Genomic DNA, 24432 nt, shown 5'->3' with positions numbered 1-24432 from the left:
ATAAATAAATCATGCGAAATATCATGACTAAATAGGTGGAAATAAATGTTGGAACTTGTTGCTGGATGAAACTTAATTCTTGAGGCAAGCTTTCAACAAAAGGTAATTTTAAAAAGCAATGAAATACTCGCTTCGTCATGTCATGAAATAATCATAAAGCATAAATTGGAATTTTAATTTCACAGGTTTACACACCAATACCAAGCAAGGAAAGACACAAAATGGTGGAATAACTCAGCAGGTCAGGCAGCATACCTGGAGATCATGGATGGGTAGCGTTGCAGGTCAGAACCCTTCTTGACTCCCAACTCAAAACGGTTCCTATTCAAAACATCACCTATTCATGTTCCCCAGAGATGCTGCCTGACTCACGGAGTTACTCCAGCATTTTGTGTCTTTCCTTGGTAAACCATCATCTGCATTTCCATGTTTCTACACCAATATTGGTAAACAGTAGTATTCAAGCAAAAAGATTGGATCAGGAACTCAGCCGATCAGGCAGCATCTGTGGTGGGAAATCAGCAAAATGTTTTGGGTCAGGATCTTCCATTAATCCATTTCCCTGCACAGAGGTTGTCTCACCCACTGAGTTTGACCAGCAATTTTTTTTTGCTCAAAATTGCAGCATCTGTGATCTCTTGAATCTCCGAGGATTAAATCACTATTGGCATTCAGCCCTTCACACCCATCGACACAGAGCAAATATTTCTATCCCATCAGGAACTTCCATCTCAACATGGATTTTTGATTTTTTTCTCCCTAAATATCACACTTTGTAAAGCTGATCAACTGCAGTCTTTAAAAACTTTGCAACCACACTTTCTATTTAAAGGTTTCAACTGGCTAAAAATAATATTTTTTTTAGGTTAAGTATTTACACACGATTTTGGATTCATCTGAGTTGCTCTTCAACAATGCTTAATAAACATGCCTTGCAAATTTTTGCATTATGATCTCCCACACTGTGAGAGCACAAAATATCTGAGTACAATATATGACCAATGCTAATTCTCACTCAGGCATCATCTGTGGAGAGAAAGAATGGGTGATGTTTTGGGTCGAGACCTTTCTTGAAGGGTCTCAACCCGAAACGTCACCCATTCCTCCTCTCCAGAGATGCTGCCTGTCCCGCTGAGTTACTCCAGCTTTTTGTGTCCATCTTCGGTTTAAACCAGCACCTGCAGCAGGCCCATATGAAGCTTTTCAAAAAGAGGGTGGCATGACAGGATTACAAAAAATGTATGTGAAATAATGTGCATGCAGCGCACATCACAAGCGCGGTGCGAAGTCCCTCGCAGCTGGGGTCCAGGGCCCGCTGAAGGGTCCTGGAAGCTCTGGGGTTTTAGATGCTCTCTGGTACATTCTGAGCCTTATTTTGGAGCATTTTTCCACCAAATGTTTGACCAATATTTCAGACATAATTTTGGTTGTCAAAAGTAATGAGTGGGTGGAATGGGATGATTGGGATCATTGTTGTATACATTTTTTTAAATCAAGAATTGAAGTTGTCCTTGTTTTAATAATTAAGTTGTACTGTTGTAAAATGTTATGTAAAATGTTATAAAGGAGCATGCAAAAACTGCAAATATAATACTGTAAGTGTTTGCAGTAAAGAAAACCTTTTTTTAGAAAATGTTTTGTGTGTTGATTTGATTGCCTGCTACTGTTAGACTGTGTTAGTGTGTGCAGTGCATCTTTAATGGTCCTCCTGACCTAACAACTTCACCACATCAATTTCAACATGGAATAGTGATGTGAATACAACATTTAGTTCGACTTCAATTTCCATCATGAAAATTGAAGTAAAACTAAATGCTGCATTTACATTACTATGATCACCTTCAAACTAACCTATTTTTACTGTCATACCATTATAACAAATTCTAGTTCCATGAAGACTCCTAAACAAGATCACAAATCACATTTTGAATTCTCAAACACAATGTGATTGTGAATAATATCAGAGCTGCCAAGTTTCACCAAGCATTTCCATATTTTGATGGCTGAAAATCAGTATTTTGTTGGTGAAATCGGTATTTCCCACATAAATGCAATAGAACGTACTACACAGATACTGGATTTTTGAAAATCAGTATTTTGCATGCAACCTCATGTATTCTCAAATATCAGTATGGAATCAGTACTACTGAATTGTGAAACAATTTTTGAAATGTGAATTTATAATTCTTGATTTTGATTCAATAACATAATATATATATAATAATGGTAAGTACAATTTAAAAACAATCACTCAGTGTTACTATTGTTGAGCCATGCTGACTAGCATGACTGGAACTGTCACTCAGCACTCAGCATGCTGGCATGATGCTGCAAAATCGTTCAGGTGCTCCAGAATTTATATTGCCATTTACCACAACTTCTACTAATGCAAGGGCATTTGTTGGCCTTAGCCTATATGCCATCCCTGGTTCTACGAATATAGCACCTTAGACCAGTTTATCTAGCATGGCAGTCCTCAGTTTGTTAATGCTGTCAAAGCATGTATCGTTCCGCAGTACACTGATGTAGGTGGCCCTACTTCTACCTCTTCTTGCAGTGCCCCATTTGGTCTCCCAAAGTGTGACATTATCTTTAATGGCAGTCCTCAGTTCATTAACGCTGTCCAAGGCCTGTGTCATTCTGCAGCAAGTACACTGATGTCGTTGGCCCTACTTCTACCTCTTCTTGCAATGCCCTGTTTGGACTCCCAAAGTGTGAGGCGATTCGCAGACAGTTCATGGTTCCTCTCACAGACGTTGAGAACACTCTTGGCAGACCAGCATATATTGCCATTTAGCCATAAATCATATTTTCCAGTTCCATTTTCCGAGAATGAAACTTTGCAAACCTAGTCACCACTTTGTCCAAGTCATGGGCAAAGTCATAGTGAATGTACATTTAGGCGAGTGCAGACAGCCTGTCATTGCTCATGGAAGTTCTGGTGTAGTGATGCAGGCAACAGGTATTCATGGCAGGGCTGCATCTATTGCAATTTAGCCATAAATCATGTTTTCCAGTTCCATTTTCCAAGATTGTAACTGCACAAACCTAGTCACCACTTTGTCCAAGTTATGGGCAAAATCATAGTGAATGTGGATTAAGATGATTGCAGACAGCATGTCATTGTGTTCATTCTGGCCAAATTGGAGATGCTAGGACACTAGAATTGAGTAAAGACTTCTGGGCTGCAAGGCCATTTGATCAATGTGCCTTCTGCAGAAATGGGACAAGCTGCAGAATGGTGCCAGTTTGTTTAGAACCTAGATAAGAGCTGCAGGAAGAGAATGGAACATCTGCAGATTCTGACAATTAGGTGCAAATTGAATGGAACGGATTGGATGAATGCAAACCAGAGATGCACATTGTAAATAATGTTGCAAAGCTTTACTTTGCTAGATGTTGATTGGATTAAGTATTGAGCCTTGTCTGGGTTTATTGAATATCAAGGCACATGTTGCGATGTTTGAATACATTGTATTAGACACTGTATTATTGGGTTGGGGAAATGTCTATCGTGTACTGTGTTACTCGATATCTGTTATTGGACTGTAAAGAGACCACCCCCATGTGGTTCAGCCCCTCTAGGTTCGGGGACCTATAAAAGGCCACTCCCACGAGGTCCTGTGTCAATCTTCTGGGTAAAAAGTTGGGACTGCGTGACCTTCTGGAGTGTCTCTACTTGAACGAGGCTAAGATGGCTTGGCTAGGCAGATACGAGGCTCAAACCCGCGGTGGTTAGGTATAGTAGTGGGAACTGTTATTGTGCTTTTTCCAAAATAAAGTTTAGTGATTTTTGACTGAAACTAGATTGGGGGGGGAGCTTAGAACGAGCTATTTACAATTGCACATGGAAGTCCTGGTCTTTGCTTCTTCGCGGATGTGAAAACGTGTTTGTCCTCGTTGGCTGGATCAAAGTAAGATGCTGAGCGAGTTCGCGCCCACTGCAAGCATGTCGCCCGAGGCGAGCGTCTCTCTGCCGCTCAGGCTCCTGACCAAAGGTCCCGGCTAGCTACTCAGTCAAATGGAGGGGGACAGGCGGGCCGGCAGAGGGCCGTGCAGAGACTGGCTGTCGACAAGGCCAAGTACGTGAAGAGGCAGATAGCGAGGGGTTGCAAAGTGGAGCCCAATGGTTTGGGCAGCTGTGCCTCCGAGAGAGGCAGCAGCAGCGGGGCCAGCAGCAACACAAAGACTTACCTTGCCTCCGGCATCCCCCATCAGAGCGGGCAGCTGGGGCTCCCGCCTGACATCGTGCATCGCTCCAGCTCCAAGAGGCAGCTCGGGCCCGACTCGCTGGTCATGTATCAGCAGAAGTGCGAGTTCATGCGGGGAGCGGCGGCCACCAGCACCGCCCGCAGTTTCAAGGGCAGTGGCAGCCTGGTTCGGCAGCTGCTGCCCGGCTCTAGTGGCCGCGGCGACAAGCAGCAGGGGCTGGCAATGGGAGCAGCAATGTCGGAAGGGGAAGGATTAGCAGAGGGTACAGAGGCTGCAGTATCCCAGGGTGCACAAGTAACCACACCAGCAACACTCCAGGGAGAAACAGCAGCCTCACCAGCAACACCTCAGGGTGCACAACTAACTACACCAGCTGCTCCCAAGGGTGCACAAGTAACCACTCCAGCAGGGCCCCAGGAGGCACCAGTCGCCATGCCGGCAGCATCCCAGGGTGCACAATTAACTATGCCAGCAGCGCCCCGAGAAGCAGCAGCGGGTCGCCCCAAGGAGCCGCTCAAGCGGGTGGTTGGTGAAGGTGGATTACGGCGCTCGCATTCCGACCTCAGCTGCCGCTTCTCCCAAGCCTGCTCGAGCTTGGACAGTTTCTTCGAGCACTGCGGACTTGAACCCGAGGTGATCGAGATCCTGGCCACGTAGAAGTTTGCTGCTGACGCCGCTTTCATAAGCCATGTCCTCAAGCTTTGCAACAAGAGCTGCATCCAGGCACAGCAGCAGCGATAGTGGCAACGAGCCTCTCCGGGGGAAGAACAAGCCCCCATCCTCTGCCCTCTCGGTCATGGAGCACAACACCAGGGTCATCCAGTGGCTGTACAGCTACAAGAGGGCCAAGGAGCCCAAAGGCAAGGCTCCCTCTGTCCTGGTGTAGAATAAAAAAAATACTGTGCCCCAACTTTTTTTTTACTCTGATTTTTTTTTTAACTCTGGGAAATAAAGGGGAGTGCGACCGCACCAATTGAACCCCCTCCACCCCCTTCGGACGGCCATGTACAGTTCCTTCTATCACCTTACTCGCATCCATACTGGGAGCTTAGAAGACTGGTTGGCAATTCTAGCAATTGATAGTTAAAGATGAGTGACAGGAGAACAACTTTGATGATATTCATTTTGTAATAAACTGACCAAGCCTGTTGCCTAAGCTCATACCTGAAGTAAAGCCACTTGGTTACATGGCAGCACCAGACGTTACTGGGATTTTACTTCTATCCAGAGCTCAGTGTTTTTAACAGGGACCATTAATGGAGAAAAATGTTCACAAACATTTGTTCTGAAGAAGTGTGAATTCAACTGAAAATCAATTCTATGGATATAATAAAATTAATTTCAAGAAACAGAATTATTTCTATGTACATCATTACAATGAGAAGGAAGCACCTTGAAGAGAGGGTGTATTTATATTGCATTGTCCAAAAAAAGGCTTTGTTTTATCTCTTCTTTGAGATCCAAGCCACCTTAACCTCCATTCTGAAGGCCTGAGACAATTGAAGTAATTAATTAATTGATTAAGTGGGTAAGAGATACACCATAAGTTGAGAATAACCGGAATTTCCAGCTTGATTTATGCATTCTATATAATTACCATCACTGTGTTATTTTCGTTTTGAAACTTCCTTGATTTACATATTAATTGCCTATTAACACAGTACAATAAGTTAAGGCTGGTAGTTAACAGCAGAGGAAGTTTCAAGGTGAAACCGCACAGGGGAAGCGTTGTCAAGGTCACGAGTCAATAAATGCAGCCCAGTTTAAACTAGGATGCCGCTAGGATTCATGACAAAGTTTAAGATAAATAGAAACCGTTGCCTGCTTGCACAGACTACCAGTGGAGTCTTCCTGGGAATGACTGCTGGACAGATGCAGGAACACATATTTGATGTACTGGGCTTTACCTTTTTCAGTGTGTATTCTTTTCATTTCATGTCCTCCATCTGGACAGGCAAGATCACCTTCCTTGATACCAAGCTGGATAGTGGGGGACAAACCAAGCAGTGCTTGGTTAAGTGACAATCCATTCTGATGGACAGCTGTTGATTAAAACAAACAATATTCAGTAACCGAGCAGGTTTTCAAGAGAGAGTTATATTTAGCTCTTAAGGCTAACGGAATCAAAGGATATGGGAAAAAGCAGGAATGGGGAACTGATTTTGGATGATCAGCCATGAACAAATTGAATGGCGATGCTCGCTCGAAGGGCTGAACGGTCTACTCCTGCACCTATTTTCTACATTTCTATCAAACAAGTTAGCTTCATCAGTGCATTCCCATCTCTGAACCTAATTTGCTTTGACAACATTTTTAATAAACCAAATCTAACTGCAAGACATTTTCAGTTTTACACAATCTCTGGAGGCTAATGATATTATTGGGAGAAATGTAACGTAACAAAGTTGGGTTGACATCAGTGGTTAGGTAGGTATTCAGCAATCCGTGAATTTCTGATGCTCCTGGGCTCAATAATCTAGCCAAGATAATTTGCGCCTATAACTCAAACAATTATTCACAGAGCACTGAACAAAAATGAAGAATTAAAATGTTTTTTTTTCCTATTTATTTGTTACTAAAAGCAGTACTGATCTATTATTTGTTCCTGAGCTAATATGCCTGGGACACAGCTAGTGGTCTTGCAAATATGCCGGCTATCCAGAAGGCTGTAATCTTTGTAGCTCTTTAGTCAGTCTCTATTGACATTAAACCAGGATTGCTCCAGGAAACTGAAACCTTGCTACGTGGAGCTTTGCACATCTAAACTGTGTTGATGGCAGCAGGATGGCAGCAGGGTGCGACAGCAAGTGGAGCCACTGCCACACAGTGCCGGGTTCGTTCCTGATTTCTGGTGCTGTCCGTGTAGAGGTTGAATGTTTTCCCATTGACTGTGTGGCTTTCCTTTGGGTGCTCTGGTTTCCTCACATAGCCCAAAGACATATGGATTGAAAGGTGTGGCAATTTTCCCTAGTGAGCAGTAGAATCTTGGGGGATTTGCTGGGAATGTGGGGAGAATAAAAAACATGGATTGATGTAGAATTAATGTAAATGTAAGGTTGATAGTTGGCATGAACTTCATGGGCCAAAGGGTCTATTTTCATGTTATATCTCTCTAGCACTCCAATGGGATCTAAAAAATCAGGAAGTGCAGAAAAAGTGTCTTATAACCATATCAACACTGCAAACTCACCTTTGTCGTTGAGAAATAAATAACTTGCAACAGAATCTTCAAATCCTAGATTGGTCTCATCAACCATCTTTGGATTCATGGATAAAATATTTCTCAGAGGATAAGCAATCCGTTAATGTTGAGTAAATCACACATACAAATCTGGTATAATAGTATTTATTGAGTAACGTGTACAACACACTGTAGCATGTTACTCCTATCATGCAGCAGTACTGACTACCAGCACATGTCGGGTTGCGATAATATGAATGGTGTGGTAGTAGGCGGAGCTTATAATAATAAAGCACTACATTGGTTAGTAAGTAAAGTAACCAATTTACATCTTTCCTTGTAAGAATGAAAAGTGGAACACATCTACAATGACCGATTAATAATGTAACCAAAACGCTAATAGCGCATACAGGGAAGTACAGATGGTTCAAACAAAGTCCGCGTATCTAAGGGGCGGCCTACAAACCCGTCCCGCACACATATGGTGCAGATCCGCATCTCCTCCCTTCACCGGCGAGAATGCCGGGGTCCCATGCGGTGGGAGCACTGGGGACCCGGGGGACAAACATGGTGAAGCAGGCGAGTGGGGCACCAAGCGTGGTGGTGAGAGAGCTGGAGACACAACCAGGGGTGGGTCTGCAGCTGCAGGTCGTGAGGGAAGAGAAAGTCCATCAGTAGAGAGGTAGATTGGACGCGTCGCATCAGGATACGAGACAGCAGGACGTGGTTCCTTCACAGGAAGATGTTGACGGTTGCATCTGTAGATCCCTCCATCTGCACTCTCCAGGTATGAGCATGGCTCTTTTGTGGGACTGTGGATGAAACCCAAATGGCCATAGCTTTTGGTGGTTTGAAGGCGAACGACTTGGCCACTGGAGAGAGGTTTAAGTGGTTTGCTGGAATTATCAAAAAAAAAATCGCTTTTGGGTATCGCGTTTCAGTTGGAGTTACTTCTGGACGGCAAGTGGTGAATGAACCTGTGGATGCAGTAGTTGTTGGGGCACAGGCAGTGCAGTATGGGTCTGTCGGTACATCAGGCGTTGGGCAGGAGACCCCCGTATTGGGTCACGGGCGATGTTTCTCAGGTTGAGCAGGTCCAGGTAGATATCGGATTTAGCAAGGTGTGTGCGCTCCATCAATTGCTTGGCGCTCCAGACAGCACATTCTGCAAGTCTGTTTCATTGTGGGAATTCTGGACTGCTGGTGACACGGTGAAAATCCCATCGTTGAGCAAAGTTTTTAAAACACTGGCTAATGAACTGACTGCTGATATCTGACAAGAGGCGTGCAGGGGCACCGTGTACAGCGAAATGGCGTGCCTGCTTTTGGATTACTGCAGCGGATGTTGGGCTTTGGAGCAGGTCGATTTCGAACCAGCCCGAATATGAGTCAACGAGAACCAGATACTGTTTTCCACACCACTCGAATATGTCAGTAGCAACCGTGGATCAAGGCAGAGGAGGAAGAGGATGTGAGAGCAGGGCTGCTTCTGTTGGTGTGGCATCAGGCTGTTGCAGGTAGCACAGGCTTTAACTTTCTCACGCACACATTCGGTCATTCTGGGCCAGAAAAACATGTTCTTTGCTCGGAGTATGGTTGCTTCCACACCGGGGTGACCCCTGTAGACGGCATCAAAATATTTGTCCCGTAGTGCAGTTGGGATGATTGCTTTGTGACCCTTGATTATGACACCGTCCTGCAGCACCCGTTCGTCGCGGACCAGGTAGTATGGGCGAATAGGAAGTGGAGCGCGATATTGTTTATCCGGCCAGCCATGCCGGATGACTGAAGACAGTAGCTGTGAAGTTGTATCCACAGCCGTATGCTCTGCCAGATCGCTTAGGCATTCTGTAGGTACGTACGACACCATCATTACTGTGAACTGGTCATTTTCAGACTTCTGGTGTTCGCAGGTTGTTATTGGGGCTCTTTATAGCGTGTCAGCCAGATGCATGTCCTTGCTCCTTTTGCAGAATAAGGTGAAATCGAAACTCTGCAACTGCATCATCATCTGTTGCAGGCGAGCAGGAGAAGCATGAATGGGTTTGTTCAGAATAGTGACCAACGATTGGTGGTCAGTTTCAACTACCACGGACGTCCCAAAAATAAAGTCCAGGCAAAAACCACGGCTAGTAATTCTTTTTGAATCTGGGCGTATCGCTGTTCAGTCACAGACAAGGTACAGGAGGCGTAAGCAATAGGTCTGTAGTCTCCTTCAATGGAATTTTGTAGGCAAGCAGCTCCAAGTCCATATTGAGAGGCATCACAAGTGAGTGTCACCAGTAGGTTTAAGTCGAAATAAGCGAGGGTAGGGGCACTGGAAATTTAAGGATTTCCAATGCCCTCTGGGGTTGTGGATACCAAGACCATGCAGAAACTTAATAACTACTGTTATCCCACTTCTGACACCATGTTCAGTAAATCACATACTCACAGATCTGGTATAACAGTATTTATTGAGTAACGTATAGAACACACTACAGCATGTTACTCCTACCATGCAGCAGTACTGACTACCAGTACATGTCGGGTTGTGATAATATGAATGGTCTGGTAGTAGGCAGAGCTTATAATAATAAAGCACTACATTGCCTAGTAAGTAAAGTAACAAATCTACAGTTAAGAGAGATTGTAGTGTTCAGGCAATGTGCTTCCATTACGAGAATGATTGCAGAAATCATTGGGTTAACGTATGATGAGCATTTGACGACACTGGACCTGTACTCGCTGGAGTTTAGAAGGATGAGGGGAGACCTCATTGAAATTTACCGAATAGTGAATGCCTGGATATAGTGGATGTGGAGAGGATGTTTCCACTGGTGGGAGAGTCTAGGACCAGAGGTCATAGTCTCAGAATAAAAGGATGTTTCTTTCGGAAGGAGATGAGGAGAAATGTTTTTTGAAGTTGGTGAATCTGTGGAATTCATTGCCACAGAAGGCTGTGGAGGCTAAGTCAATGGATATTTTTAATGCAGAGATAGATAGTTTCTTGATTAGTATGGTTGTCAAGGGTTATGGGGAGGAGGCAGGAGAATGGGGTTGAGAGGGAAGATAGAGTAGCCATGATTGAATGGTGGAGTACACTTGATGGGTGAATGGCCTACATCTGCTTCTATAGCGTATGGACAATGGGTTCATTGTCTCCCAAGGAATATACAATCATAGCTGGTCCAGAGGGCCAATACCACAACCCAGAACATCCTGGAGTCTAACATTATGGCTTATGCAGAAGCAATGTTTTGAGCGGAATAATGAAGAAGCCCCTTCTCGGAAAACTGCTGAAAGCTCTGACAACCAGCAAAGTCCCATCCCTAGATATGTCAACTTTAAAAGTCATGAGAGATTTTTAATAGTTTTTAAAAATATCTCTGAAATTCAGTGATGCTTAAAATGCACTAAAATTTACATTTATAATTTAAAATCTACTTCTTAAAAATGATAATTATTTTACGGACAAAAAATTCTGAAAATCACTTATGTAATTAAAAAAATTACATTAAATACCAATAATTAAGTTGCTTGCCTTCCTCTTTGCTTCCTCAATCACTGTTTGATGATCCCCAGTGTAATCACTAGAGTCCTAGATCTGGTAGCAGTTCTAACCTCGCATGATATCCCAGTGATTATTCCTCGTACACCCAGGGCACCCCAACAAGAGTGACTTCTTCTATTGGCCTGTTATATACCTATCTGCGGAGTGAATGTCGAGATTCTGTATTCCTTTTGGAAATCATGAACATTTAAGTAGCTAAATACCTGTTATAAATTTACAACAATTGCTGTTATCTAGAAACTCCAGCCCAAAGATCCAGGACGGGTACTTCACCTGCACTTGTTTCTGTTACAGATAGTCACAACGCATTTGAGGTATATAATCGCCATGCATTATGTTTAGTTCAGAAATTCTCACAGGAGGAAACTCACGGATTCTGTCGGAAGAGCACTCTGTTCGAGCTGGTGAACTTGATACGCTGCTGCTGCGGTGGGAAGAAGGATGACTCCCTGGCTGACGGCCATCTTCCAAAGATGGGGTGGGTGAAGGACTGTCAGGAACACGTTCCTGCAAACAATCACAACAGGATGCGACTCATACAGGTCCTTGAGAAACAGCACCCCAGCAAGCTTGCTGACCTGAACCTGATTTGATCCAACTAAGCAAAGTCAGGGTGTATATTCGATATAAACATTTGGGTCAGCCCAGCTCAGATTTACTTAGGTCAGATGATGCTGGCCTGTATTACTATTCTGCAGTTCCTGAGGTGGAACTTAATATTAGGATAATATTACTCAGTGGTTATAGTATAAGGGTCATATAAAAGCCACCTTCTTGAACTGCATCTAGTGATGGAGCTCAGAGAGTGTTTGTGGTAGAGTTCCTAAACTTAGACCCAGTGACAATGAAAGCATTGCAACATACTGGATGTTTTGTCAATTTGAGGGTAAGTTATAGGCAGTGCTGTTCCTATGTGGCTTTTGTCACTCTCTGTGTTATTGGTCATAGGTTTGTGAAATACTGTCGAAGAAGCCTTACTTCTTTGTGAATGATAAAAAGTGCAGCTACTCTACACTGGGTAAAAGGTATGGATGTCTAGAATGGTTGGTGGAGTGGTGCAGGATATTTTGCTTTTGAAAGTGTTGAGTTTATTAAGTGTCATTGGAACTCTACCCTTCCACACAGGTTGAGTGTATATTGCGATACACTCTTTCATCCATTCTATTTACCAAAAGGCTTTGAGAAGGGTTTAGAGGGGGGCAAGGTTGGTAATGAGTCTCCTACCACATGATATTCAGTCCCAGCTCTATTCATGTCCTGTTTCTGATCCATTAACAATTCTGAATGTATCATTGTATCCCAAGGCTATAATACAATGTGTGCAAATCTCTTTACCAGAAAATAACCATGAAAATTGCTGGAACTTGTATCTGCCATAAAAGGTGGTGCCAGTTTAAGACCGTCTTTCTGTTAGTACAGTCGCCCCAGCCTTGGCACTGATCGACTGACATGTGCATCTCATTTGAACAAGGACAACTACTATTTGTGCTGGAGCAGATTAACAATGAGGAAAGCAGGTGGATGAGGCAAAATTTTAGCTGACAAGTTTCAGCAGGTAGCAATCTGACCTGGTAGTTTTGCAAACATGATTCTACAGAGGACCGCAGTAATTTTAACCCCAGGTCTTGATACATTGTCAATCCACATTTTAAATTAATTTGTGGCAGGGCAGCATCACTGATAAGACCACAATATAATGGCACTGCTGGTCGACCTGGAGAAGTTGCTGATAATCTGCCTGCTTGAACCACTGCAGTGCTCTGGTCAAGATGCCCCTGGGCAGTGGTTCCCAGGGTTGATAAAAATGTGCGGATGGCTAATAATTTCTAAGGGAGGATTCTCTTGGCCTTGAATGGGGAACATGTAGGTGAAAGCATTCCAATGTGCATGTTGTTTATGACCATATTAGTGACAGAGAGCATGAATTTGGAAGGTGTCTTTGGAGTAGCTGAGGTACATTGCTGCACTGAAATGTGTAGGCAGTGAACATTGCAACCATGGTGTACCACTGGTGAATATATTGGAAGGTGGAATGAGTGCCAATTAACAAGTCATTTTGGCCATCAAAGCAGATAGGCTTCTTGAAATAATCCAATGCAATCTTGAGGAAAGCAGTTTAATGCCCTGTCCCACTTATGCCCCTGTCCCACTTAAGAAACCTGAACGGAAACCTCTGGAGACTTTGCGCCCCACCCAAGGTTTCCGTGCGGTTCCCGGAGGTTTTTGTCAGTCTCCCTAGTGGTCGAAAATGGTTTCCGCTTCTTCTATGTTCCGGCGATAATTTCAAAAAATTAAAAACCGCCGCGACTAAAAATAGGTTGCCATTTTTAAAATCGGTAATTTTTTAGTCTAAGCCGGTTGCGGTGCTAGTTGAAGGTGGTTGCTGGAGGTTGCAGGTAGTGGAAGGTAAGACCTTCCACTACCTGCAACCTCCGGCAACAACCTTCAACTAGCATCGCAAGACCTTCCACTACCTGCAACCTCCGGCAACCACCTGCAACCTCCGGCAACCACCTTCAACTAGCATCGCAACTGGCTTTGACTAAAAAATTACTGATTTTTAAAACGGCAACCTATTTTTAGTCGCGGCAATAATTGCCGGAAAATGGAAGAAGCAGAAACCACTTTTGACCACTAGGGAGACTGACCAAAACCTTCAGGAACCGCACGGAAACCTTGGGTGGGGCGCAAAGTCTCCAAAGGTTTCCATTCAGGTTTCCTAAGTGGGACAGGGGCATTACACATTCAGGATTTTATAGTGGTGGGGAGGCTTTGGAGAGTCAGACTTTGCTGAGGTACATCCATCAGTTTACCCAGCCTCTGAACTGTCCTCGCAGCCATAATCCATTGATTTGTACTGGTTAAATTTCCAGTCACGTTTGGCTACAGGATTTTGATGTTGGCCTAACTGACGGCTGCAGTATTGGTGAACTTCCAGGGGAGAATGGACGGAAATATGAAGGGATGAATGGATGGGAAATGAATGGATGGAAAGTGAGTGTCAGCCTAGAAAGTTTGTACAGTCGTTTGACACTGAAATTCAGGCACAGACTAGCTTTCTGCAGAATGGGATGGGAGTTATTCATGACAACAGGAGTTCAGTGCCAAGACATCTCTTCTATCCCAACTAATCCACAAATTATTTAACCCCTCACGGACCAACTTCATCTGCATCCAGCTCAGTACTTGCATAACTTTTAACTGCCACCTATTTCAAAGCTTAGGTCAGATACATTTTTTAAATAAAAAGTTGATCAATTTCAGGAACGTGCATTTGTAAATAGGATGGTAAGTTAACTTCCCAATCCATTAGTTTTCCACCAGGCAGATTGGGTTAAAAATCACCCCCATGCTTTTCAACTAATCCTCTTCATATTTCATTATGCCTGGAGCAGTGTAGCGCCACTACCATCCTACCCGACAATGAATTAACACAGTTTATTCAGCAAGTATGAAAGGCCTCATAAATCATCAGTGACAAACCTTTCTGAGAAATCCAGGTTTTACTCACATATGGGAACAAGCCCATCATTAGTCACTGTGAATGTATATATTACACAGTACTACACGTTCATTCTTCTGAATTCACACAGACCTTATGTACTCACATCTTTATGTGGATTGGATTGAAAAAATAATGTTTTTCAAATGTGGGTTTAGACTTAAACAGGCTTTAAATCAGGTGATCTAAAGCAAGGATAGATAGATATATTTGCTGCATTTCCCTCCTATTCAAGACAGGTGTGACAAATTCAATTTCTTGATTTTATTTTTGTGAATCAAAGACACTCTTCAAAATTTACCCTTTCTATTATATTTACATCGGATGATTGGTAAACAATTAATGTAAATTAATGTTCTGTTGGCAAGTTCGAGAGGGGGTTAGACATGACGGGCCATTTGCATCTGATGATGACGTCTGGTATCTGAAATCTAATCTGCAGAAACTGAAACCTCTATCCAGCTGCTGCAAAAATGATATGGCTATTTTGTTTCAATTTACAAAAGGATTAGATTAAGCTGGTTGATGCCCATTCTTTAGTCACCCTCAAATATGGAAATAGTGATCCATGGGTGCCCATTCCCAGTTGAGGACAAAACAAAACAAGAGCTTTTTTTATATATGCCTGAAGGAGGTGTAGGGACAGTTATGAATACCAGTAAAGGGATGAATATCAGTTCTATAACCCCAATTTAACAGTTATTTTTAGAGCAGCGGTGAAAGCGAGGATAAGGAGAGCCAAAACAATTTTCCCCCGAGTTTCATTTTGGAAAGACTGGCATACCAATACAATTGCAAAGAGGGGTAGTTGGTGGGAGACCCGCTACCTCATAGTTCCAGTCACCCAATTCAATCTAGACCTTTGGTGCAGTCTACATGTACCCCTTGTGACGGCATGGGTTTGCTCCGGGTGTTACATTTCCCTTCCATGTCCCAAAGATGTGAAAGTTAGTGTGTTAATTGACCTTTGTATAATTGTAAGTGGTGGAATCTGGGCAGAGTTCATGGGTTGCAAGAAAATTCATACAGAATGAGATTGTTCTTTGTTGTGTGGAAAATAACAAAATGTAAAATCTCAGCCTAACTCAATAATGCTGAATAATAATTTGGTCAATAGCTTTACATCAACAATAACTGCATTTATATATCATTTATAACAGTGCAGAAACATTCCCAGATGTTTTACAGGAACTTCATCAATCCAAATTAGACAGAATACCATATCAGGTGATACTGTAACAGGTAACAAGGGCTTGGTTAAAGTCATAGGCTTTAAATATTATTCTAGAGAAGAGAAGAGAAGTTTGAGAAGTCCACAGTTTAGGACAATGTTGGCTGAAGGCTTGTCTTCAACAGTGAAGCCATAAAACTAGGGAATGATAAAGTCAGAAATTAAAAAAAGAAGAAAACTGTAACATTCTCCTACTTGCAAAAGGCAAACTATGAATAGAGAGGGTCAAAACAAAGTATTGTACGTAACACAGAGGATATCACAATTAGTTTGTGGTTTAATTGAAACCAGTGAAAGCCAAGAAGCATGAATGGGGGTGCGGGAGGGGGTTCAGCACGTGGGCACTTATGGACAAACAGAGATTTGTGTTAATATGGTCAGAATGGCAGATCTTCATTTATGGGGAGTAGGAGGAGGATGGCTAGTAATGTATTGGATCAAGGCTTAATTGAAAATGGCGTGGGTGAGCATTCCAGTAGCATAGAATAGAAGGTAGGAGCAGAGTCATGTGATATCTTTTGTATTACCTTCAACAAAATTATATCATTCAATATAATCGATGAAAGGGTATTTGACCTGAAATTTAACTAATTTTTCCTTTTCCACAGATGTTCCCTGATGGTTACAGTTTCTATATTTCCTTGATTCCTGCAGTATGAGAAAGGATTTTCAAATTTTGTTTTCCTTTACTGCTGATTGCCTTCTCTCCATTAGATAAATTCCACAGGATTTTGCCATTCTTCCACCCAGCTAAACTGGGAGATTGGCGGAATATCTGCAGAGCACGGTCAGTGCTGGTGGTGAGTTTCTCTCACATAGAGGCTTGATAGAACCAAACAACATAGTGTTTCGAGCTGTAAATTCTGAAACATAGAAACATAGAAACATAGAAAATAGGTGTAGGAGTAGGCCATTTGGCCCTTCGAGCCTGCACCGCCATTCAATATGATCATGGCTGATCATCCAACTCAGTATCCTGTACCTGCTTTCTCTCCATACCCCCTGATCCCTTTAGCCACAAGAGCCACATCTAACTCCCTCTTAAATATAGCCAATGAACTGGCCTCAACTACATTCTGTGGCAGAGAATTCCAGAGATTCACCACTCTCTGTGTAAAAAATGTTTTTCTAATCTCAGTCCTAAATGATTTCCCCTTTATCCTTAAACTGTGACCCTTGTTATGGACTTCCCCAACATCAGGAACAATCTTCCTGCATCTAGCCTGTCCAACCCCTTAAGAATTTTGTAAGTTTCTATAAGAAACTTCTAAATTCTAGCGAGTACAAGCCGAGTCTATCCAGTCTTTCTTCATATGAAAGTCCTGACATCCTAGGAATCAGTCTGGTGAACCTTCTCTGTACTCCCTCTATGGCAAGAATGTCCTTCCTCAGATTAGGAGACCAAAATTGTGCGCAATACTCCAGGTGTGGTCTCACCAAGACCCTGTACAACTTCAGTAGAACCTCCCTGCTCCTATACTCAAATCCTTTCGCTATGAATGCTAACATACCATTCGCTTTCTTCACTGCCTGCTGCACCTGCATGCCTACTTTCAATGACTGGTGTACCATGACACCCAGGTCTCGTTGCATCTCCCCTTTTCCTAATCGGCCACCATTCAGGTAATAGTCTACTTTCCTGTTTTTGCCACCAAAGTGGATAACCTCACATTTATCCACATTATACTGCATCTGCCATGCATTTGCCCACTCACCCAGCCTATCCAAGTCATCTTGCAGCCTCCTAGCATCCTCCTCACAGCTAACACTGCCCCCCAGCTTTGTGTCATCCGCAAACTTGGAGATGTTGCATTCAATTCCCTCGTCCAAATCATTAATATATATTGTAAATAGCTGGGGTCCCAGCACTGAGCACTGAAGGATCCATTATTACACCTACTCCTTGTCCAACACTCACATGTCTACACGTTCACCAGGAATTGTAGATAAGAGATGGGAATGTACTGGCCAACCCCACATCCAGATCATCACAAAATTTGCACATCAAATGATTGAATGTAAATAATACAGCCTGAAGATGAATCTTGGAGCCTTCCTAATACAAGAGGTCAGCTATCAAGATGGGGTCAAGGAAAGAGCGTTCACGTCGCGGCCCTGTTTCCATTAATCTTTCCACCTCTATGCACAAGAAGCACAAGAAGCACAAGAAGAGCAAGACGCGATTGTATGCTGATACCGAGAAGTGTGTTTAGCTCTGGCTGAACGATTTCTACTCTTGTGATGTGGACTCAATAAGAAGAAGCTATTAAGACAATCCACAAACACACCAAAGAAACAATCTTTGGAAATTCAAGGGGAGAGTTTACCCTGTTTATTTAACCTTACCGAATAAATGTGTCAGAGTGAACAATATTTACTGGCAGACAGTTTTTATTATCCCAAAAGCAGATTTGTGATGAAAAGTATACCCTGAATAATGAATTAAATAGCTCGGAAAAATCATAGTTCTTATTATTTGCTGTTGGCTTGGACAGCTCATAAACATCCTCACCTTTTATAACATGTTGCTGAATACTTTCCAGCACTGCTTGACACAGATCCTCAACACAAAACAACAACACATTCCAGGCAATGGGACTGTGCTCAAAGTAGGGTGATTTTACCTTAATAACTGAGGTTTCCATCCTGGAAGGGGTACTTTGTGCTTGTGCTGCAGCTGCCAAATTAGCAATAGTGGTAAGGTGGTTCATCTGGCTCATTGCCATGGTAACTGATGCCGGAGGTAGGCTAACAGGGATAAGTGGGTGGGGCATCATCATAAATGGGAGCTCCAGACCTGAAAAGGAAGATAGTCATTAGAATGATGTAGGAATTATTAGTACAACTGACTCTGAGAGTAAGGTGTGTTAGGAATAAGGTTTAAAGAGGATGTTTCATATTCAGTGATTTGTAATTCAGTATTTCTGTCCCTCTGTGTTCTTCCTTCATTTTGTTGTTGCAAAGAAATCCACAGATATCCTAAGTGTAAGCATGATTTCAAAGGCTGAATCCACTCAAGTCCAGAAGACCTTGGTTACCACTGAAATTTCATTCTCAGTTTGCAATTTTTAAAATTTTCCACAGTAATGTTATCTTTTCGTTTATCCAAAATATTCTCCTTGCAGCCAATGAAGATAGTTTTCCAGTCTTAAGGTCAGTTTGTCAAATCCAAATATTTTCTTTACTGATGAGTTATTCCAGCATTTTGTATCTGTCTTAGGTATAAACCACCATCTGCAGGTCTTTTGTTTTTTAATTTTATATTTCATTTACAGATTGGTGGGATTATCCTGACAATAATAGCTAATTTTGCAAAGAGACAATATATTAACAAGAATAATATTTATTCACTGATGAAATATAAAACTCAAGGGAGTGAAATTCAGCTTCAACAACGGAGCAAAATGACTGTCAGTGAGTCATTGTTCATTTCACTTCACTCACCGTGGAATTTCATGTTAATTTCACCATCAGCCACCCCAGTTCTTGGTTGATGCCCCTGCTTAGATATAGCCTGCTCAATAAGCATCAAACATTGAACAGGTACTGATCATCCTTTCAAAATTAATCACAGTGTTCTCGTCATACATCACGGAAACAGGCCCTTTGGCTCAACCGACCAAAATGCCTCATTTGCACTAGTCCCATCAGCCCGTGTTTGGCCCAGTTCCCTCTAAACTGTTCTAGTCTCAATTAGAATAGACTCACCATCCAGATAGCAAAGCAAGGCACCAATCAGTTGCGAAGAATTATGTCACATCAAGTCTGAACATTGTGCATATCCCCCAGAACATTTTGTCACCTGCATCATTAGTAATAAACTTCATCCATATTAAGAGAAGGACATAGCAATATAATGGCACTTTAATCCTTGCACAAACATTGTATGGTGCTGATACAGATAAACAATCTTACAAAGTTTTGTGTCTCAGCCCGACCCCTTATTTGATGCAATAGGATTGCAAAGTCAGTTATGGATCTCTGTGCATTCTCATGCCAGTCATGTCTATTTAGTTGCTTTGTTATATAGGAACATGTAAATATATGAATGCTACAAACCAGAAACAGGAGCAGATTGGAAACACAAAGAACTACAGACTCTGATATCTTGAGCAAGACATAAAGTGGTGGAGTGACTTGGTGTGACAGGAAGCATCTGTGGAGGAAATGGACTGATGTTTTGGGTCGCAGGAAGGGTCACAACCTGAAACATCTTCTATCCATTGCTTCCACAGATGTTGCCTGACCTGCTGAGTTACTCCAGCATTTTTTGTTTTGAACAGTAGTAGGCCACTGCTCCACCATTTGTACAGATCTTAGCTGATCAAATTGTGGAGCTGCTCAGATTATAAGCTCAGCCTCGCATTCCTGTTACCCTTTGTTTAATTGAGAAATATCTATCGTTGGTTTCACCACCCACAGAGGAAGAACTGCAGGTGTCACAAAGTGTCAGAACAATCTGAGAGATAACATTTCAACTATCTCTTTAGATAGGCAAATATTTATTTTAGAGTATGGCCCTCAGTACTAAATTCTTTCACATGATGAAACACCGCTACACAACCACCCTGCTAAGATCATTAGGATTTTATATTTTTGTATACATTTTTTCTTACGATATCCATCCTGAAAATGAGATTAAAGAGGAATAAGTTTTGCCCTTAAGTATCAGATTTTACCTACTTAGGAATAAATTTTGCTTCATGCCACGATTCATAAGTTAGACCAGCATGACAGAAGCAATCTTAACCATGTAAGACCAAATTGACTCAGTTACTTTAATCGTTTCATGTTGCAGGCACCAAACTATAGAGCTTGGGAACAACAGGAACTACAGGAACTATAGAGCTACAGGAACAAACAGATGAACATAAAAATCTAAAAAACTGAAAATAGGATGACAGAGATTACGCTGGATGGGAAAATCCAATGCCAAGGTAAATAATAAGCAGGTATATTATTAATTGTCAGATGTTCATATTTAATGAAATACACCTTTCATTGTATTGTCAGTTTTCATGAATAGATTTGATTAGCATTTCAAGATCTGTCTGACAATGCGGCTAAACCAAACACCAATCATCAACCTGTGACTCTGCCTTACAATCGTCAATGTTTGCCTTCAAGTTTCCACACAATATATATAATAGGCCATTTCAAAAATCTTCCACATATGTAATGGGTCCCTTTCTAATTCTTTGAGCTGAATAGCAGTGATCAAACCTACTCGGAGCATTGAGGAATTGATGAGTTTGATTCACATCAGATCCATTGTTCAAATTGTTACAACTCATGGTTAATTGCATCCATTTGGATATTCATTGAAATGAATTGAGCCATGGATACTAAGTATACATCCCATACTTGGAGCAACCAGAAGGATTAGTTAGTATCCAAAAACAGTTCAATACCACTGACTATATACCCCTGAGCTCCCAACAGCAAATGTCCGTCGAGTTGTGTTCCTCATCGAGGTTTACCATTGTATTCCCTTCTAGCAGATGATAGATAGGAAAAGTTATAAATGAATTTGAACAGCACTGGAAGTTTGGAGAAAAAAGGCCAAAAATACAAGTGAGGAACTTTGAAATCAGCCAAATAACAAATGTATCATTCAAACAATGACATTTACACTTATGAATCATCCTACAGTTCAAAAGTGCTCAAACTGGTCATCGCTCAAACAAAACGTGCAAATGATAAAACCTCAAAATAAGTGGACACACACCACACAGATGCAAGGCAACAAGGGGAGATAAATTATCACTAGCAACAGCCATGCATTCGATTAAATTGTCCAACATTCTAAAAGGATTAATACAAGGTGTACAATGATGCTGAAAGAATAGATCAGCATTAATCCAAGGATGAAGTGCATAACCTTGTGCTATCAATTATCTGTTCTACATGTACCTCAAACATTTTTTTTAAGTGTGATTTAATTTGTGATTTTTATTTGTGCAATGAATACCCCTTGTGATGCAGTTGACATAGCTATCTGTACAGTAATTAAATAGGTGCTGACTCCCTTTGACCCATGCAAGTTGTTTGCGGCACATAGTTAATTTACAGCTAGCTCAGCATTCCCATCCAACATGGGTATACCTGTACTTACAAAACAAAACTGGCAAATACAAGGACATCTGATGACACAGCAAGTTGTCCTCACCATTAGGTAGTAAGTGGTTCTGCTGGAGGGAGTTGAGGGAATGATTTACTGCGAGGTTGTGCTGGCTGGAGAGGGCAGCATGGCTGACAGAAGCCTGTGTAGATGGGGCAGTGGGAGACTGCAGTTTCTCTTTATCCCAGGAGCCATCGATGCTACCTGTAGGATAGGAAATAGAACACATTGTGAGTGAGTTGACCTTCACCAGATTTGTCCTCTGCCCAGTGTCAACTGCTCAGCAACCTGCGCCTTTGCTGGGATTGGACTGCATGTAGAACTGATTCTGTTAATTACCAACAGAGTGATCTAAGCAATGCCGCTTTTCCTGCCCCAAAGAAAAAAATATCATGTATTTTGGTAGATATTGCAAGAGTAATAGTTTCCTGATAGACTGCAGGTTAAGTCCGTTTGATCGATTAAGACTTATTCCGTTTGATCGATTAAGACGTTCCCAGGACATAATCACAGCAATGTAATAAAGAGGAGCCGCAGATGCCAAGTTTATACCAAAGATAGACACAAAATGCTGGAGTATCTCAGCAGGTTGAGCAGCATCTCTGAACTGATACTAAATGTGACTAGTCCATTTTTTCCAGAGATGCTGCCTGACCTGCTGAGTTACTCAATCATTTTGTGCCTATCATTATTACAGTGTTAGGGTACATATACTACTGAACAAATTCTTCCATCATTATGTGTTACATTTCCTCATAGCTCAACTGAAGTTCAGGTTAGACAGATATATAAATGGTGACCAAATAGTGCCAATTATTTGTTACATTCATATATGCTTATAGACAGAGGGTATGAAATAGAAAATCACAGCTGACATGGTTTGGACTGTGTTTCCAGAATTGGCATCAATGAGTGGAATTTTAGTGGCCAAGCATCTTATTAGAGATATAAGGTCAAAAGGTCATAAGTGATAGGACTGAATTAGGCTATTCGGCCCATCAAGTCTACTCCGTCATTCAATCACGGCTGATCTATCTCTCCCTCCTAACCCCATTCTCCTGTCTTCTCCCCATAACCCCAGACAGCAATATACATATTGGTTTGCTTTTGTAGCAGTGATGTATTTTCACTCCATGGAATAACATATAGCACCTGAAAGGTGTTCTTATATGATTTGGAATTAATCCTTTCAGCACATCATGTTTAAGCCTGCTTGCAGAGTGACCCCATCAATTCCATCTCCCACTTTATTTTCCTGTAACCAATTATTTGTTACATGCCCATCAACACCCTTCTGATTCTCTGAACTACACTTGGATTATCTTAATGCCACCAACTAAGTGTTTTGATACTTTAGTAGAGCAGGTTGACATGGTGGTTAAAAAGACATACACAATTGTGGACTTTATCAACAGAAGCACTGAGTGTAAAGATAGGGAGGCTATACTGAAAGTTTATAAAAACATTACCTTAGCTTCAAATGGAGAATTATGTTAAATTCTTGTTGTCAACATAAAGAAGATATGAAGGCATTGAGATGGCCCAGGAAATGTTACAATATAGCTTCTTGGAATGAAGGACTACAGTCAACACGATCACTTTAGAGAGCTTGTTTCTGTTATTTTTGGAGAAGAGAAGGCCATGGAGGACGAAATAGATAGATACAATCATTATTCTCCTACCATTCACTGACACTTAGGATAATTTGGAGCAACCAATTAAGATTTTTGATAAGGTACTCTATTAGCAAAGCTGAAGCACATGACCTAAAATTGACATTGATAACAATGCTGGCTAAGTAACAGATATAGAAGGGACATGGTCTAATATTTTACAAAATAAGAGAAGATGAACAATGGTAAAGCTCTCCAGGGATCACTGTTGGGACAAATGATTTTTAGACCTATAAAACATATAGATTTTAAGTGAATGATCAAGAATGCAAATCACAATTTCAAAATTTGCAAATGACTCAAAGCGTTAGCCACGAAGAGGATAATATTATAGGATCTAGTGATATAGGTTCAGGATATACACAGACTGGCAGAATGGTCAAGCTCATGGCAGGTGAAGTTTCGTGTGGAGAAATGTGAAGTGATGAATTTTGCTAGACAGAATGAAGAGATGCAATCCAGACAAAGGATACTGTTCGAACAGGGGTGCAGGAGCAGAGGGACCTGGTGGTATGAGCGCCCAAGTAATTGACAACTCAGGGCACGTTGAGAAAGCAGGTAATAAGGCATACTTGATTCCGGGTATAATCAATTGAGATATTGAGTACGAAAACAGCTGAACGTTTATGAAACACTATTCCAATTTTAACTCGAGTAGTGCGTTCAATCTTTATTGCCAATATTAGAAAAGATGTGAAAGCATTAGAGATGGTTCAGAAAAGATTTACAAGAATATTTTCTGGGATGAGGAATGACAGATACAGAGAGATAGAAGGAAAGTAGAGAGAATCCAGGGAATTATAGGCCAGAGAGTGTCACATCAGTGGCAGGGAAACTATTAGAGAGGATTTTTCAGGATAGGATCTACTCCCACTTGATAGAGAAATGGGTTAATTAGTGATAGTTAGCTTGGCTTTGCACATGCAGGTCATATCTTACTAACTTTATTATGTTTTTGT

At 41.8% G+C, this 24432-nt stretch overlaps 1 protein-coding gene across 5 annotated transcripts in view; it reads right to left on the bottom strand.

Annotated features, from left to right (window-relative positions):
• The window catches only part of dach1 (dachshund family transcription factor 1), a 552234-nt gene that overhangs the window by 117784 nt on the left and 410018 nt on the right, over window positions 1-24432 (bottom strand). For 3 of the 5 annotated variants that reach the window (XM_033023029.1, XM_033023032.1, XM_033023030.1), the window contains exons 4-7: window positions 21849-22004; window positions 18304-18476; window positions 11318-11453; window positions 6120-6254 (exon numbers count right to left, since the gene is read on the bottom strand). In XM_033023029.1, the coding sequence (XP_032878920.1) occupies window positions 6120-6254; window positions 11318-11453; window positions 18304-18476; window positions 21849-22004 (600 nt within the window). The remainder of the gene's footprint in view (window positions 1-6119; window positions 6255-11317; window positions 11454-18303; window positions 18477-21848; window positions 22005-24432) is intronic. The other 2 variants (XM_033023033.1, XM_033023034.1) reach the window with 1 other exon arrangement.

Source organism: Amblyraja radiata, chromosome 6, assembly GCF_010909765.2.
Source record: "Amblyraja radiata isolate CabotCenter1 chromosome 6, sAmbRad1.1.pri, whole genome shotgun sequence".
NCBI lineage: Eukaryota > Metazoa > Chordata > Chondrichthyes > Rajiformes > Rajidae > Amblyraja > Amblyraja radiata.
This window is presented reverse-complemented; position numbering and strand designations above follow the sequence as displayed.